General features: G+C 44.1%; 1 protein-coding gene across 3 annotated transcripts in view; it reads left to right on the forward strand.

The window, feature by feature from the left end:
• Positions 1-19,017, forward strand: part of DSTYK (dual serine/threonine and tyrosine protein kinase) — a 71,972-nt gene that overhangs the window by 43,156 nt on the left and 9,799 nt on the right. For all 3 annotated transcript variants that reach the window (XM_054466736.1, XM_063646779.1, XM_054466746.2), the window contains exons 3-10: positions 1,563-2,232; positions 7,395-7,627; positions 8,334-8,417; positions 9,127-9,303; positions 9,958-10,087; positions 11,063-11,219; positions 11,654-11,786; positions 13,944-14,057. In XM_054466736.1, the coding sequence (XP_054322711.1) occupies positions 1,563-2,232; positions 7,395-7,627; positions 8,334-8,417; positions 9,127-9,303; positions 9,958-10,087; positions 11,063-11,219; positions 11,654-11,786; positions 13,944-14,057 (1,698 nt within the window). The remainder of the gene's footprint in view (positions 1-1,562; positions 2,233-7,394; positions 7,628-8,333; positions 8,418-9,126; positions 9,304-9,957; positions 10,088-11,062; positions 11,220-11,653; positions 11,787-13,943; positions 14,058-19,017) is intronic.

Raw genomic sequence — 19,017 nt, forward strand, 5'->3', positions numbered from 1 at the left:
CAACCTCCGCCTCCCGGGTTCAAGCCGTTCTCCTGCCTCAGTCTCTGGAGTAGCTGGGGCTACAGGCGCCCACCACCACACCTGGCTAATTTTTGTATTTTTAGTACAGATGGGGTTTTGCCATGTTGGCCAGGCTGATCTCAAACTCCTGACCTCAAGCGATCCTCCTGACTTGGACTCCCAAGGGCTGGGATTACAGGCGTGAGCCACTGCGCCCAGCCTAAAGATCATTCTCGAAACTCACTTTAGCGAACTTGGGCATTTCAGTTAGGATTAGGTTCAATTGTAAGTAACAGATCATCAAACAAACAAACAAACAAACAAAAAAACCAAAACTCAGGAACTTAAAGATAGAGTTTTTGGGTTTTTTTTTTTTCCCTTACATGGAAGAAGTCTGAAGCTAGGTAACTGAGAGCTGGTGTGGCAGTTCTGTGATCACCAGAGACCTAAGCTCCCTCTTTCTTTTGGTGTCATCATCTTTAGTGCTGGCTTCCACCCTCAGGTTTGCCTTAGGGCTGCTGAGTGATCACTGCTGTTCTAGCTGTCACATCTGTGCTCCAAGCAGGAAGAAGGACAAGGCCAAAGGACATATTTTCTGGTAGAATCCACCCCCTGTACCCTAAAGGGATTTCCTGGAAACCCCACCCACTTATTGGATACCCCTATCTGTAAAGGACATTGCCTTCCCTTATAACATGGAGACCAGATATTGGATAGGCAAACCTTGGTCTCTGCCGTACCAAGTGATCATATTCCTAAAGATATTACTTAGACTTAGGTGGCTAAGACTTTGGGATACCTACAGACTCAGAATAGGACAGTAATAATGTTTGGTGAACCTGGCTTTTCATTTCCTACTTAACTGATTAATTCAACAGTATTTAGGACTTACCACATGCTAGGCACTGGAGCTACAGTAGTAAGCAAAATAGACCCAGTCCCTGCCCTCAAAGAGTTTACAGACCCATGGGGGAAAGAAAGGTTTTAAAGAAGTGGATTATAAATATGTTGAACCTTAAGAAAAGGGGAGTGTGCTTGGTTGGGACTGTGTGATAGGAAAGGCTCTATAAGGATATGTCATAACATATACATCGAAACTAAAAGGATGCTTAGGAGTTAGCCAGGTCAGAATGGCAGGGATGGAGGTGTCAGAGGAGAGCAAGAAGGGGAGGAGTACCCCAGGTCGACTCACTCCCAGTCTGATAATTTCCATTACAATTCCTTTTTCTTCCATTATTTGTCTTAATTCTTCATCAGAGGGAATCAGTGGGAATGTCTAAGCAATAAAGGAAGGCAGAGACCAAAATTTTTTTTAATCTGATGGCTAAAGGGGTTGCCATCCTTTGTACTTTGTTTTTTCACTCTCTCTAGATGAGTGCCTGCCTTCATAGGCTGCACCAGGGAGTGTTGGTAACCGAGGAAGGAGGTGGATCAATGGCTAGGGTACTGAAGTCCAATTGTTCCATCATAGATCAGGATTTTGGTCTCAGTGTGGGACTTTGGGGAGACAGGGATTGGTTCTGACCCTCAGGCGCTGATATATGACCCCCTTCCCCATCCAGGAAGTGGACGTTGTGGTAGCACCATGCCAAGGCCTCCGGCCCACAGTGGATGTTCTGGGTGACTTGGTGAATGATTTCTTGCCTGTGATAACCTATGCACTCCACAAAGATGAACTCTCTGAGAGGGATGAGCAAGAGCTTCAGGAAATCCGAAAGTATTTCTCCTTTCCTGTATTCTTTTTCAAAGTGCCGAAACTGGGCTCAGAGATAATAGACTCCTCAACCAGGAGAATGGAGAGCGAAAGATCACCGCTTTATCGCCAGCTAATTGACCTGGGCTATCTGAGCAGCAGTCACTGGAACTGTGGGGCTCCTGGCCAGGATACTAAAGCTCAGAGCATGTTGGTGGAACAGAGTGAAAAGCTGAGACACTTGAGCACGTTTTCTCACCAGGTGTTACAGACTCGCCTGGTGGATGCAGCCAAGGCCCTGAACCTGGTGCACTGCCACTGCCTTGACATCTTTATTAACCAGGCATTTGACATGCAGCGGGACCTGCAGATCACTCCCAAACGTCTGGAATATACTCGAAAAAAGGAGAATGAGTTGTATGAATCATTGATGAATATTGCCAACCGAAAGCAGGAGGAAATGAAGGATATGATTGTTGAGACACTTAATACCATGAAGGAGGAACTTCTGGATGATGCTACTAACATGGAGTTTAAAGGTAGGTCCCAGAGAGCTTGTTGGGGTGCTGGCACAGGAGGAGTCTCTAACCATTTTCTAGCTGGAAATTAAAAACGTTAATTCTTAAGGTTAAAGGAATCTCAGGGTAACTTCATCCACCCCACTGTTATCAGCAGGAGCCCACCATTTAGCCAAGGTGGCCTCTCTTGCTCTCAAAGATCATTGTGGAAGATTCCACCCTCATTCCTTCCCAAGAACATTAGCTCAACTTTTGGTAAATTCATCCTAATAGCTCCCTAATCTCCACTTTCTGCCTGTACCCCCTCAACCCCTAATGGAGCTGGAGAAGAGCTGCTTGGAGAATGTTAGTAAATTGTGCTTTAACCTTTGCTTCTGCAGTATGGCTCATGCCTGTTTATTGGTTCTTTTTGTCTCGTGGTCTAATTTCCTTTCAGGCTGCTTCTGAAGCCCAAATCAGGAGGATTTCCCAAAGTTGTGTTTTTAGCCGTTTGACAGTCCTATTCTTCACAAATGGCTACTAACAAAATTGGGTGAAAGTGATTGGTCAGGTCTTTGGGTGTCTGAGATGCTGCTGATTTTGTATACTGACTTCTGTATAAACCTCCATGGAAGATTAAAATGACATGGTTTACAAGTTACCCTTTAGAGTCTCAGTTGTGAGTATCCTAATCCCTTGGGAGGCTTTCTGAAACTACAGATGCTCAAGACCACTAAAGATGACTGCAGACTTATTCAGGATTTCTGACGTGGGACCCAGCATCAGTATTTTTTAAAAATAACCTCCCTAGGTAGATTCTGTTTATTTCCTTTTTCTAGATGAGGGACTAAGGCTTAGAAAGATTAAGTAATTTGCCCAAGGTCACACAGCTAGTAAATATTAGAGGCAGGATTTGAATCCAGACAGTCTGATTCCTGAGCCCATATTCTTAATTTCCATCCTTTACTGCTTCTTAATCTGTTTCCAGTTACTGATGCCACCTTCTTCCTGGTACCCACCTTCAAAACCTCAGCATGGTCTTGAATTGTCTTCCCTTGGCTAATCAGTTGCCAAGTACTGATTAACCTTTTTTTTTTTTTGAGATGGAGTCTCGCTCTGTCGCCCAGGCTGGAGTGCAGTGGCGTGATCTTGGCTCACTGCAACCTCCGCCTCCCGGGTTGAAGCAATTCCCCTGCCTCAGCCTCCCGAGTAACTGGGATTACAGGCATGCGCCACCGTGCCCGGCTAAATTTTTTTTGTATTTTAGCAGAGACGGGGTTTCATCATGTTGTCCAGGATGTTCTTGACCTTGTAATCTACCCGCCTCGGCCTCCCGAAGTGCTGGGTGGCGTGAGCCACCACACCTGGCCTTGATTAATCTCCTTACATATTCGATCCCTATCTGTGCTTTTCTATTCTGTCTTCTTAAGTCTAACTCAACTATTGTTATCTAACTGATCTCCCTGACTTCTTTCCCCAGTTCACCTTTACTGGCTCCCTATTTCTACAGACTAAGTTTAACTCCTGCACCTATTATTAAAGACCTCCCAAAGCCTAGCCCTTACCAACTTTTCCAGTCTTACTTCCTCACTATGCACTTTCCTGTATTTTCTATGTCAGTTGGTCTTAACTTCTTTCTGTCCTCCATACGCTCCCTTTACTTTTTCTTTGCTAACACCCTGCCTTAAACCTGGAATGTCTTTGATTTGTCTGTGAACTTCCAAATCCTACTTACCCATCAGGGCTTGTCTCCCAAATGCCATTTTTCATGAAGTCTTCTTTAATTTTCTCCTTCTTTTTTTATTTTTGGGACAGGTTCTTGCCCTGCCATCCAGACTGGAGTGCAGTAGTGCAGTCGTGGCTCACTGCAGCCCCAATCTCCTGGGCTCAAGCAATCCTCCTGCCTCAGCCCCCTGCACACCTGGGACTACAGGCACATGCCACCACACTAGCTAACTTTTGTATTTTTTTTAGAGACAGGGGTTTCACCATGTTGGCCAAGCTGGTCTTGAGCTCCTGGCCTCAAGCAATCCTCCCACCTCGGCCTCCTAAAAAGTGCTGGGATTATAGGCATGAGCCACCACACTTAGCCTTGCTTTAATTTTCTTAGCTAATAACAATTGCAGTCATTTGAAATCGCATAGCATTCCATCTGTAACTTATTTCTGGCATATTTATGTACTGCTGACTACTTCCTAAAATCCTAGAGTTGAAGGAGGATAGGATCTGGGTCTTATTCATCATCATATTCCTTGCAGCAAATAACACAGACTCTTGTATACAGTACATCTTTGGAGAATCAATGAGTGTGTGAATGATGATATCTAGTTTAAGTTACACTTATAAATACAAAGGAAGTATGGTTGACTTTAGCAAGCATAGGTTGCCTGATTTCTTATAGTCATTCTAAAGATGAACAGAGATACCTCTTTGGTTAATTCCCCACTGTGAGAGGAGTTGTTGAGAAGTGTTACTTGCAGTGGAAATCTTAGGAAGTCTTCTCAATATTTGATTAAAGACACCAGAGTATCACTGCCGGCATCATATTACACAGAATGAAGGTCAGGACAGCTAGGCTGGGCAGACAGTAAAGTATTCGATTGTTCTTACCTTGTTCTAAGTGCTTTCTGAGTACCCTTGAAACAGTAAGAAGATTTAGAAGCAAGCTAGCACATATTCTGTGGAGCCAGATTTTTTTTTTTTTTGTAAAAAAAAAAAAACACAGGTCTTGCTGTGTTGCCCAGGCCTGTAGCGATCCTCCCGCTACAGCCCCCACAAAGTGCTAGGATTACAGGTATGAGCCATCGTGCCCAGCGTGGAGCCAGATTACTATTACTGTTTGTTTTTAAATAAAGACAATGCATATGTGCTAGGTATCATGATATTCACACTTTATAAAATTTATTTTTAAGATAAAACCTATATGTATAGTACTTAACTCAGAGTTATAAAGACACCATCCCCCAGTCACCCACTTCTTCTCCATATGTTCTTCTGCACTTGTCTTTTTCATTTAATATGTATCTTAGAGGGCATTCCGTAAATATTCATACAAATTTGTCTTTTCCTAATGGATATGCCTGAATTTATTGAACTATTCTCTCATTGGTGGACATTTAAACTGTTTGTTTTTGTTTTTTATTTATTTTTATTTATTTATTTATTTTTTGAGACAGGATCTTGTTCTGTCGCCCAGGCTGGAGTGCAGAGGCCTGGTCTAGTCTCACTGCAACCTCTGCCTCCTGGGTTCAAGGAATCCTCGCACCTCAGCCTCCCTAGTAGCTGGGTCTAAAGGTGTGCACCACCACACCTGGCTAATTTTTGTATTTTTAGTAGAGACAGGGTTTCACCATGTTGGCCAGGCTTATTTGTTTATTTTTTATTTTCTCTTTTGCTAATACAAACTGTACTGCATTAATAATCATTGTACATATACACCTTGGGACTTGTAAGGGTATATCTCAAGAAAAAGTATTCCTAGAAGCAAAATAGTTAGATCAAAGGGTATGTAGATTTTTCTTGGTTGGTTGAACATTTTAATAAATATTGCCAAATTTCCTCTGAAGAAGTGGCACCCATTTAAGTTTCCACCAGTAGACATGAGAGTGCCTTTTTAGGAGCACATCTTTTTGCAAGTAGTTTGACTTCTCAAGTTCTTCTGTCCTCTGATTTACAATATTAATTAATACAATATTAATAGGATTAATTCTAATCCTAAGAGATAGTGTTGCATGGTGGGGACAATTGAGTTTTACTTTTTATTTATCTAGTAATTGATTAGAATAAAACTCCTGGCCGGCGGCAGTGGCTCATGCCTGTAATCTCAGCACATTGGGAGGCCAAGGTGAGCGGATCACCTGAGGTCAGGAGTTCAAGACCAGCCTGGTCAACATGGTGAAACCCCATCTCTACTAAATAACAAAAATTAGTCTGGCGTGGTGGTGGGCGCCTGTAATCCTAGGTACTTGGGAGGCTGAGGCACAAGATCACTTGAACCCGGAAGGCGGATGTTGCAGTGAGCCGAGATTGTGCCACTGCACTCCAGCCTGGGCGATAGAGCTAAACTCAGTCTCAAAAAAACAAAACATAGAATAAAATTCCTGACTCTTGGGTTTTTCTCATTAATATGCTAGGGAGTGTGAAATTTTGCAAAGATCATAGGATTTGGAATAATGAGCACTGGGTTCAAATGCTGGCTGTATTACTTCCTAACTGTACTATCCCCTTCCCATGTCTACTTTGTTCTCTCTTTGAGGCTGTTTCCTGATCTATAATACCCATCTAACAAAGTTATTGTGAAGATGAAATTAGATTACATGTGTAAAATCCTTATTTTAGTGCCTTTCAAATAGTTTGCACTTCATAAATGTTGTTCCTTCCCTCCTATAAATGTGACATAAAAGCTAACAAAATTGCCGGGCACGGTGGCTCACACCTGTAATCCCAGCACTTTGGGAGGCCGAGGTGGGTGGATCACGAGGTCAGGAGATCGAGACCAATCTGGCCAACATGGTGAAACCCCATCTCTACTAAAAATACAAAAAATTAGCCGGGCGTGGTGGCAGGTGCCTGTAGTCGCAGCTACTCAGGAGGCTGAGGCAGGAGAATGGCTTGAACCCGGGAGGCGGAGCTTGCAGTGAGCTGAGATCGCGCCACCCACTCCAGCCTGGGTGACAGAGCGAGACTCCGTCTCAAAAAAAAAAGCTAACAAAATCAACAGTCTTATTCTAGACTTATTGCTTCTTCTTTTTTTTTTTTTTTTTTGAGACAGGGTCTCACTCCCATCACCCAGGCAGGAGTACAGTGGCACAATCACAGCTCATTGTAGCCTCTACTTCCTAGGTTCAAGCCATCCTCCCGCCTGCCTCATCTTTTTACTTTTTGTAGAGATGAGGTCTCACTATGTTACCCAAGATCATCTTGAACTCCTGGGCTCAAGCAATCCTCCTGCCTCAGCCTCCCCAAGTGCTGGAATTACAGGCGTGAGTCACTGCACCTGGACTTAATTGCTTCTTCTCAGGATCTTAGCTGCCTTTAGTAGTTGAGGGTTACGTGACCCCTGATCATTGTGAGAGTTAGACATCAACGAATCACAGCCATCATCATCACGGTAGTTCCATGGTTCTGATTTGGGAGATGACTTTATTTAGTGTGTCTGTTGCTTCTTCCTCACAACTGATTAGCTTATTTCTCTGCCTCCATAGATGTCATTGTCCCTGAGAATGGAGAACCAGTGGGCACCAGAGAGATCAAATGCTGCATCCGACAGATCCAGGAACTCATCATCTCCCGACTTAATCAGGCAGTGGCTAATAAGCTGATCAGCTCAGTGGATTACCTGAGGGAGAGCTTCGTCGGAACCCTGGAACGATGTCTGCAGAGCCTGGAGAAGTCTCAGGATGTCTCAGTTCACATCACCAGTAATTATCTCAAACAGGTAGACAAAGAATGATTTTTAAGACATCGTGTCATAGATAACATGAAAAATCTGCACAAGTCCACGCTTCAAATTAGGCAAGAATTTCCCTTTCAGCTTCTTGCGAATCTTGTTTGAATTTTATTGTTTTCCTGTCACGTGACCACTGCCTGTGGGAGATGTTGGTGAGCTGTAAAACTGCAGTTAAGTTGATGAATATAGGCCAGGCACAGTGGCTCACGCCTGTAATCCCAGCACTTTGGGAGGCTGAGGTGGGTGGATCACCTGAGGTTGGGAGTTCGAGACCAGCCTGACCAACATGGAGAAATCCCATCTCTACTAAAAATACGAAATTAGCCGGGCGTGGTGGCGCATGCCTGTAATGCCAGCTACTTGGGAGGCTGAGGCAGGAGAATCGCTTGAACCTGGGAGGCAGAGGTTTCGGTGAGCCAAGATCACACCATTGCACTTCAGTCTGGGGGACAAGAGTGAAACTCTGTCTAAAAAAAAAGAATAAAAAAATAAGTTGATGAATATAAAGATGAGGTAGAAGGGGCTAGATAGTCACAAAATAAATAATCAGCTTAAGTTGACTCTGCATATATATTGAGGGGTAAGTTTGGAAACCCTGAGTCTGGACTGTGTTCTTGAAATAAGTATCATTTATTGCATTTTTGAAATAGCCACACTACTGAGGGCATGTTTTCTTTGGCGTTGTCTCTTTCAGATCTTAAATGCTGCCTATCATGTTGAAGTCACATTTCACTCAGGGTCATCAGTTACAAGGATGCTGTGGGAGCAAATCAAACAGGTAGGGATTATTACTTAGAGAAAGATTTGGAAGCCCCTAGTTGGCTCAAATGAATCCTAGTGACCCCGGTAGGAAACAGATATCTAGGATCTTCTGTTAAGGCAGGGTGACCATTTGTTCTGGTTTGCCTGCCTGGGAGAATTCTGGTTTATGCCTATTCTCAAATAATTATTAACATTGTTCCCTTGAACTCTCAGAAATTTTGGGTTTAAATGATTTTTATGTTGGGTGCTCTTTGTGGACAATGGAAAAATAGAAAAAAAAGATAAATGATAGTTCATGGAGCCATAAGACTCTACCACACTAGCTTCTTCATATTTCTTTTTCCCAGCCTAAATCTTTTCTCAGAACTAGGCTTTGTTGTTGCCGGAGGCTGTGAATGTGGTTTCTGTTCTGGAATTTGATCTGGCTCTTATGTAGAGTTATTTACTGACTTCAGAAAGATTATCAGGCACTCCCTGGCACTGAATGTAATATATTGAGGGTTTGTGAGCATGTAGACTAGGCCTGGTGTTCTTTGATGCTTTTCTCTGGCTAGAACCTGATTTTGTGGTAGATGGAATTGGAAAGGAACTTTGGACTTCATATGGCTCCCATCTTATGAGCCTGCTTTTAATGAATGGGTAACCCAGAAAAGGAAGGACACTGAATCTTTGTAGTGGTTCTTGTCTCTCATTCCTCGGTGATCTCACTGTCTTCATCCTGGTAGATCATCCAGCGCATCACATGGGTGAGCCCACCTGCCATCACTCTGGAATGGAAGAGGAAGGTGGCCCAGGAAGCCATTGAGAGCCTCAGCGCCTCCAAATTGGCTAAGAGCATTTGCAGCCAATTCCGGACTCGGCTCAATAGTTCCCACGAGGCTTTTGCAGCCTCCTTGCGGCAGGTTGGTATGTAGGAAAGGAGATACAGCTGGATCAAGCAGAGAAGCGCCTCATCCAGATGGGAATATTTTGCTCTCTGCTCTTCATATATATATATATGTGTGTGTGTGTGTGTGTGTGTGCGTGTGTGTTTATATACATATATACACACATACACATATATATATTAAAATCATCAGTATATTTTCTTTCTAGCCTGTTATAGGAAGTTTTTTCAATAAATTTTTCATGTGGATGTTTTCCTAACTCTCGGGAGAATGGAGTGAGCTCAGTTAATTCCTCCCCATTTCACTGAGTGAGGAAAGAAAATAGGAGTAGGAATTTTATATGTTTATGTAGTATTTTAGGAAAAAATGACAGAAGGTCATGACTTTCCAACTTCTATATTATTTCATAATTGTTTGACATCTGATTGTCCACTGGTGGGGAGTGGGTGTGTCCAGGCAGAGAGTGGATAGATGTGAGTATGCATCCAGGAGGAAAAGTTTTTATTGAGAGTCTACTCTGTGCCAGTCTCTGTGCTAAACATGTTACATGTATCTTGTTTAATTCTCACAATTATCTATATGAAGTAGATATTGTTATCCCTGTATAACAGGTGAGGAAGCTGAAGCTAGGGACTTAAGTCATATGTACTTTTTCTGTTTCTCTCCCAGCTAGAAGCTGGCCACTCAGGCCGGTTAGAGAAAACTGAAGATCTATGGCTGAGGGTTCGGAAAGATCATGCTCCCCGCCTGGCCCGCCTTTCTCTGGAAAGCCGTTCTTTACAGGATGTCTTGCTTCATCGTGAGTCTGGTTTTCTTTTAGATAAACTGGAGGATGGTTCAGGATACCTGACATTCTTATGTCCAACCTCAGAGAATCCTAGTGTCTAAAGCTGCTTCTTTGCAAAGCTGCCTAAACCCTTACTGATGTTTTTGAATTCCTAAAGTCTCTTCCTGCTATTTATATAGTTCAAATAACATGACCAGGCCAGGTGTGGTGGCTCACACCTGTAATCTTAGCACTTTGGGAGGCTGAGGTGGGTGGATTGCCTGAGCTCAGAAGTTCAAGACCAGCCTGGGCAATATGGCAAGACCCCATCTCTACTAAAAAAATTAGCTGGGCGTGGTGGCATTTGTCTGTAACCCCAGCTCCTCGGGAGGCTGAGGCAGAAGATTCACTTGAACCCAGGAGGTAGAGGTTGCAGTGAGCCAAGATCATACCACTGCACTGCAGCCTGGGTGACAGAGCAAGACTCTATCTCCAAAAAATAAAAATACCACATAACCACAGTTTATTTGAATTAAACCAGTTAGATTACTTTCTATTGGGTTAGAATGACACTAGAATTTTATCCCTGGGCATGATTACAGCTTCCTGACCCTAAAGGCAGGTTCACAATGAAAAATGTTACAGGGCCAGCATGGTGGCTTACGCCTGTAATCCCAGTACTTTGGGAGGCCACAGTGGGTGGATCACTTGAGCCCAGGATTTCAGGACCACCCTGGGCAAGATGGCAAAACCCCGTCTCTACTAAAACTGTAAAAATTAGTGGTGCATGGTGGCGCATGCCTGTAATCCCAACGACTTGGGAGCCTGAGGCAGAATAATCGCTTGAACCCAGGAGGCAGAGGTTGCAGTGAGCAGAGATCATGCCACTGCACTCCTGCCTGGGTGACAGAACAAGACTCTGTCTCAAAAAAAAAAAAAAAAATCTTACAGAGGCTGCCCACCAAGTTCCCATCCCTCCTGCCTTATCTCTGTCTCTGTACCTTATAGGTAAACCTAAACTGGGACAGGAACTGGGCCGGGGCCAGTATGGTGTGGTATACCTGTGTGACAACTGGGGAGGACACTTCCCTTGTGCCCTCAAATCAGTTGTCCCTCCAGATGAGAAGCACTGGAATGATCTGGCTTTGGAATTTCACTATATGAGGTGGGTCCTGGTCTCATTCATCTCTAAGAGAAAGATCCACAGAAGAATCTAGAAGCCTGGTTTAGATTTTGTACCAAGAGCTACAGCATGGCCTCTCTATATTTAGGTTTTTGTGTCTAACAGACATGTGCTCCCTTTCAGGCCTTTACTGTCTTTGCTTGCTCTTTCTCCACCATCCTAATTTCTCAGACTCATCATTCCATTTAACTTTCTTCTTTAGTCCTTAAGCCTTATCAGTTTTTAGAATCCAGGATTCTTCATCCTTGTTGAAGAGGCCATGCTCTGTCTGTACTGAGGGCTCTGTCTGCACTGGGGGCCATTACCTCTGGACCTGTCCTAAGCATGGTCTGGAAATTATTGTCTCATACATTCTGGCATGGCATGCAGGATTAGAGCCCAAGCCTTGTAGCCCAGACCTCTCTCCTTCCCTCCAGGTCTCTGCCGAAGCATGAGCGATTGGTGGATCTCCATGGTTCAGTCATTGACTACAACTATGGTGGTGGCTCCAGCATTGCTGTGCTCCTCATTATGGAGCGGCTACACCGGGATCTCTACACAGGGCTGAAGGTAAGCAGAGAGCAAGATCCAGCTGGCAGCCAAATCCACGGGTTCCTTTCTGGCCTCTCATCCTCTCCTGTTTATTCAGAGCTTTTAGCTTTCATCAGAGATTGTTGGAGTAATTAGGGTTTATTTCACTTATTTCCAAAAACCCTTAAAGATTTCTCAGCTGGGCATTGTGGCTCACCCCGGTAATCCCAGCACGTGGGGAGGCCAAGGTGGGAGGATCACTTGAGTCCAGGAGTTTGAGACCAGTCTGGGCAATAGAGGGAGACTTCGTCTCTATAAAAAATTTAAAAGTTAGCTGAGTGTGGTGGCTCATACCTGTAGTCCCAGCTACTCGAGGGTGCTGAGCTGGGAGGATCTCTTGCGCTTAGGAGGTTGAGACTGCAATGAGCTATGATCTTGCCATTGCACCCTAGCCTGGGTGACGGAGCAAGACCCTATCTCTAAAAATAAAAATAAAAAAAATTTTTAAAGATTTCTCAGAACCTATTTTCACCCCATTATATTCCCAGAATACTGTCATTCACCACTCAGACCCTGTGATGGTAAAATCTAAACTCCTTGGAAGAGCAGTACAGCTTCCTGTAACTCTGCTCTTCTTTCTCATTTTTGCTGTAAGAGGATAAAGCTAGTTTTTGTTGTTTAGTCAACAGATATTTATTAGTGACTGCTTTGTACAAGGTCCAGCATTAAGCACCATTAGAGGATATCAGAAGGTATAATTGACAGGCACTATTAAGAGAATTGTAGTCAGCAGCCATTTCAGGAAGATGTGGCGTTTGAGTTTGACAGATATACCATGATGGGTAGAATTTGGGCAGTTGGAAGGAAGAGGCCATAGCAGGGAGAAGGAACAGCTTAATGCCTAGAGCATTCGAAGGCTGGTAAGGACACTGGGCACATTGGAGCAGCTGGTTCGTTTTGGGAATCAGGAGACATAATGTGCAAAGAGATGTTGGGAACAAATTATATAAGACCCAAAATGTTAAGAATTTCCATAGAATTCGAATTCTGTTATAGACTGTGAGAAGCTACTAAAGGATTTTATTTGAGTGAAGGTGAAACCCTCAGTTGGATGTTGAGTTTCCCTTATCTAGACCACTAAGAGGGAATTAGAGAGGTTTCTTTTGTCTGTTCCCTACATAGGAGCTGAGTAGAAGGAGAGAAAAGCTGACCTCAGAGTCTCTGAGTAGATCCCTTCTCACGGATTCCTCTTGGACCAGTTTATATGGAGGCTTCCAGAAGTAGGGCAGAGGAAACCTTAGAAATGCTTCCCAGAGTCATGAGGAATCAATATGATGAAGAAAATGACTCTCCAAGCAGCTTTCCCTCTTCATTTCAGAGGAGTTAAGCATTGTCTGATGCATTTCCACAAGTGAGCTAGAGAACGTCCTTTGAGCTTTTGAATGAGTGATGTGACATTTTCCAGTATTCAGGAGACCCTGAATTGAAGTAATATAAGTGACTTTGGTATTTGAATCCATAAAACCAAACCTGGGCTAACCAGGCCTGTAAAGCAATGGAAGTAAATCTTCCTGAGGGACCTAGAAATAGTCACTTTGAGCCTCAAGGGCAGTTCCAGAATTTGTTCAAGTGTTAGAAATGAGCTCATGCCTTAGTTGTTTGGTTCTATCTGCTAGTCACATTTGAGGTTATCTATTTGGCTTAACTGCAGCCTGCAAGGGATTTTATCTGGCTTTGTCTCCTTTACAACTTGCTCTTCCTCGCTTTTCCTCTACTTCCCTCTCCTAACTGCTTTTTCTCCCCCCACCTTTTTTTTTTTTTTCGAGACAGAGTCTTGCTGTCACCCAGGCTGGAGTGCAGTGGCACCATCTCAACTCACTGCAAGCTCTGCCTCCTGAGTTCAAGTGATTCTCCTGCCTCAGCCTCCCAAGTGGCTGGGATTACAGGCACCTGCCACCACATCCAGCTAATTCTTTTTTGCATTTTTAGTACAGACAGGATTTCACCATGTTTGCAAGGCTGGTCTTGAAATTCTTGACCTTGGCCTCCCTAAGTGCCGGGGTTACAGGCATGAGCCACAGTGCCCGGCTCTTCCCCTTTTTAAAAATCACTTTTCTGTCCTCATGTGCCCTAGTATAGTCAGTTGAATTGAGGAGTTGCCTTATCATGACAAGTAAGCTCTTTTGTCTCCCCAAGGCTGGGCTGACCCTGGAGACACGTTTGCAGATAGCACTAGATGTGGTGGAGGGAATCCGCTTCCTGCACAGCCAGGGACTTGTCCATCGTGATATCAAACTGAAAAATGTGCTGGTAAGTAAGAGCTGTTTCCCCAAGATTATACCCTACCTCTGTGGCTGAGTGATTTTGGAGGGTACATGTAAATGTAAGTTAGATCCTAAGAAAAGTCCTCACAGAAAGTGTATTAGTCCATTCTCACGCTGCTAGTAAAGACATACCTAAAACTAGGTAATTTATAAAGGAAAGAGGTTTAATTGACTCACAGTTCCACTGGGCTGGAGAGGCCTCAGGAAACTTACAGTTATGGTGGAAGGGGAAATAAACACATTCTTCTTCACATGGCAGCAGCAAGGAGAAGTACTAAACAAAAGGGGGTAAAGCCCCTTACAAAACCATCAGGTCTCATTAGAACTCACTGTCATGAGAAAAGCATGAGGGTGACTGCCCCCATGATTAAATTACCTCTCACTGGGTCCCTCCCACAACACATGTGGATTATGGGAACTACAATTCAAGATGAGATTTGGGTGGGGACACAGCCAAACCATATCGTTCTGCCCCTGGCCCCTCCCAGATCTCATGTCCTCACATTTCAAAACACAATCATGCCTTCCCAACAGTTTCCCAAAGTCTTAACTCATTCTAGCATTAATCCAAAAGTCCAAGTCCAAAGTTTTATCTGAGACAAGGCAAGTCCCTTCTGCCTGTGAGCCTGTAAAATCAAAAGCAAGTTAGTTACTTTCTACATACTGTGAGGGTACAGGCATTGGGTAAATACACCCATTCCAAATGGGAGAAATTGGCCAAAACAAAGGTGCTACAGGGCCCATGCAAGTCTGAAATCCAATAGGGCAGTCATTAAACCCTGCAGTTCCAAAGTGGTCTTCTTTGACTCCATGTCTCACATCCAGGGCACACTGATGCAAGAGGTGGTCTCCCATGGCATTGGGCATCTTCACACCTGTGGCTTTGCAGGATACAGCCTACTTCCTGGCTGCTTTCATGGGCTGGTGTTGAGTGTCTGTGGCTTTTCTAGGCACACGGTGCAAGTTGTGTGTGGATCTACAATTCTGGGTTCTGGAAGACAGTGGCCTTCTTCTCACAGCTCCACTAGGCAGTGTCCCAGTGGGGACTTTCTGTGGGGGCTCCAACCCCATATATCCCTTCCGCACTGCCCTAGCAGAGGTTCTCCATGGGGGCTCCACCCCTGCAGCAAACTTCTGCCTGGATATCCAGGCATTTCCATACATCCTCTGAAATCTAGGCGGAGGTTCCCAAACCACAATTCTTGATTTCTATGCACCTGCAGGCCCAACACCACGTGTAAGCTGCCAAGATTTGGGGCTTGCACCCTCTGAAGCAATGGCCTGAGCTATGTGTTGACCCCTTTTAGCCACAGCTGGAACTGAAGCAGCTGGGATGCAGGGCACCATGTTCGAAGGCTGCATAGAGCAGGGGGGCCCTGGGCCCAGCGCACAGAACCATTTTTCCCTCCTAGACCTCCAGGCCTGTCATAGGAGGGGCTGCTGTTAAGGCCTCTGACATGTCCTGGAGAAATTTTACCCATTGTCTTGCTGGTTAATATTCAGCTCCTCATTACTTACGAAAATTTCTGCAGCAGGCTTGAATTTCTCCCCAGAAAATAGGTTTTCTTTTTTTTCTTTTCTTTTTTTTTTTTTTTTTTTGAGATGGAGTCTCGGTCTGTTGCCCAGGCTGGAGTGCAGTGGCGCAATCTCGACTCACTGTAACCTCCACCTCACGGGTTCAAGCGAGTCTCCTGCCTCAGCCACCCAAGTAGCTGGGATTAGAGGCAGATGGGCTAATTTTTGTATTTTTAGTAGAGACAGGGTTTTGCCATGTTGGCCAGGCTGGTCTCTAACTCCTGACCTCAAGTGATCCGCCCACCTCAGCCTCCCAAAGTGCTGGGATTATAGGCGTGAGACACTGCACCCAGCCAGAAAATAGGTTTTCTTTTCTATCACATTGTCAGGCTGCAAATTTTTCAAACTATTATGCTCTGCCTCCTCTTCAACACTTTGCTGCTTAGAAATTTCTTCCGGGGTGTGCATGGTGGCTCACACCTGTAATCCCAGCACTTTGGGAGGCCGAGGTGGGCAGATCACCTAAAGTCAGGAGTTTGAGGCCAGCCTGGCCAACATGGTGAAACCCTGTCTCTACTAAAAATAAAAAATTAGCTGGGTGTGGTGGCACACACCTGTAGTCCCAGCTACTTGGGAGGCTGAGGCAGGAGAATTGCTTGAACCTGGGAGGCGGAGGTTGCAGTGAGTTGAGATTGTGCCACTGCACTCCAGCCTGGGTGACAGAGTGAGACTCTGTAAATAAATAAATAAATAAATAAATAAATAAATAAATAAATAAATTTCTTCCACCAGATACCCTAAGTCATCTCTCTCAAGTTCAAAGTTCCACAGATCTCTAGGGCAGGGGCAAAATGCCTCCAGTCTCCTTGCATAGCAATAGTGACCTTTATTCCAGTTCCCAACAAGTTCCTCATTTCCATCTGAGACCACCTTAGCCTGGACATCATTGTCCATATCACTATCAGCATTTTGGTCAAAGCCACTCAACAAGTCTCTAGGAAATTCCAAACTTTCCCACATTTTCCTGTCTTCTTCTGAACCCTCCAAACTGTTCCAGCCTCTGTCTGTTACTCAGTTCCAAAGTTGCTTCCACAATTTCTTGTATCCTTACAGCAGCAGCCCACTCTTGGTACAATTTACTGTGTTAGTCCATTCTCACGCTGCTAATAAAGACATACCTGAGACTGGGTACCGTTTACAGGAAAAATGGTTAATTGACTCACAGTTCCGCAGGGCTGGAGAGGCCTCAGGAAGCTTACCATCATGGTGGAAGGGGAAGAAGCAAACATGTCCTTCTTCACATGGTGGCAGCAAGGAGAAGTGCTGATCAAAAGGGGAAAAAGCCCCTTACCTCCCATCAGGTCCCTCCCACGACACGTGGGGATTATGGGAGTTACAATTCAAGATGAAATTTGGATGGGGACAAACCATATCAGAAAGTAGTAGAGTTAACAGCATGGTGAAAGATAGTGTGTGAGACTTAAAGCTAAGGGAGGAGTTTCATCATAGACTTAGCTGGTATTGTGTAAGGTTTTTTCCCCCTACACTGTTTTGAAAAATGTTAAACTTATGGAAGAGTGGTACCATGAAGACCCATATACCCTTCACCCAAATTCATATTCTCTTTTCTCCAAAATGTACGCTCTCTCTTTCTCTCTATACATGCACACACACACACGTGTGCATACTTTTTTACTGAGCTATATGAAATTAAATTACAAGGCCAGGCGCAGTGGCTCATGCCTGTAATCCGAGCACTTTGGGAGGCCGAGGTGGGTGAATCACCTGAAGTCAGGAGTTCGAGACCAGCCTGGCCAACATGGTAAAACCCTGTCTCTACCAAAAATACACACACACAAAAAAAAGTTAGTCAGGCATGTGCATGCCTGTAGTCCCAGCTACTGAGGAGGCTGAGGCAGGAGAATCGCTTGAACCCCGGAGGCAGAGGTTGCAGTGAGCCAAGATCGTGCCACTGCACTCCAGCCTGGTGACAGAGTGAGACCCTGCCACACACACACACACACACACACACACACACACAAAGAAAGTAAGTTACAGAAAACACTTTATTCCTAAGTATCTCCTAAGAAAAAGGACATTGTTCTACATAATCAAAGTGTCATTATCATACCCAAGAAATTTAACATTGATACAATACTATTATTTAATATGTAATCTGTATTAACATTTTTCAGTTGTCCCAAATATGTTCAGTTGCCCTAAATATGGTATGTTTGTTTGTTTGATACAGGATCCAATCCAGGAAATATATAGTATATCTTGTTGTCATGTTTCTTTAGTCTCCTTTAATCTAGAATAGTCTTTCTGCCTTTGAGGAGTCTGAGCCTTGTTATTGCTTAAGGTTTGATCAGAGATGTAGGATGAAGGCTGAGATAGGTAAATGTACCTTAAATGGTGAGATGGTCATGAAACCCTCCAGTCCTGTAATTTGAATTGTAAAGAATCTTTCGACCTACTCCTCTTGAAAGTATACTGGCATATCATTAAGTTGTTTCTGGCAATACTTAAATGATTTATAAAGATGACAGCAATTTAGGGGAAGGGAACGTTCTCACTAAAATTGACAGCTGAAATGTAAAAGGCTGATCAATAGCCAAATTAGACAGACTTATTCTCTTCGACCTTTAGGAAAGGAAACTACAGGGACTTTAGGAAACTCTCCTTAGCTGACCGGAGGACCTCAACTTCCTGCCCTGGGGTCAGGAGGTGAGTCAGGCGCTGAAGTGTTTCCCTGGTGTCCTTCCATGGACCTGTACTTCCTCATTCTTCCAGGGTTTTTTAGGATCTTCATATGTACCAGGCTAAGCACTGTTCTAAGCACTGGGAATACAGAGATGAAAACAAGCAATCCCTGCCCTCATGCTGCTCATAGTATGGGGAGGAAGACAGTACCAGTTGAGTATTCCTAATCCAAAAATTACAAATCCAAAATGCTCCAAAATCCAAAAGTTTCTGAGCACTGACATGACCCTCAAAGGGAATGCTCACTGGAGCATTTTGGATATTTAATTAGAGGTGCTGAATCAGCAAATATAATAGATATATTCCAAAATCTGAAAAAAAAAAGAAATTCAAAACACTTCTGGTTCCAAGCCTTTCAGATAAGCGATACTCAACCTGTAATGGAAATGAACCTGGAGACAGGAAGGTTGGCGGCAGGATTTATGAAGTACTGTCATGCACTGCATAATGACATTTTGGTCAGTGAGACCACATATACGATGTAGTCCAATAAGATTATAATGGACTGGCCAGGTGTGGTGGCTTACGCCTGTAATCCCAGCACTTTGGGAGGCCAAGGCAGGCTGATCACCTGAGGTCGGGAGTTCGAGACCAACCTGACCAACATGGAGAAACCCCGTCTATACTAAAAATACAAAATTAGCTGGGTATGGTGGCGCATGCCTGTA

The sequence above is a fragment of the Pongo pygmaeus genome, chromosome 1 (genome assembly GCF_028885625.2).
Source record: "Pongo pygmaeus isolate AG05252 chromosome 1, NHGRI_mPonPyg2-v2.0_pri, whole genome shotgun sequence".
Taxonomy (NCBI): Eukaryota; Metazoa; Chordata; class Mammalia; order Primates; family Hominidae; genus Pongo; species Pongo pygmaeus.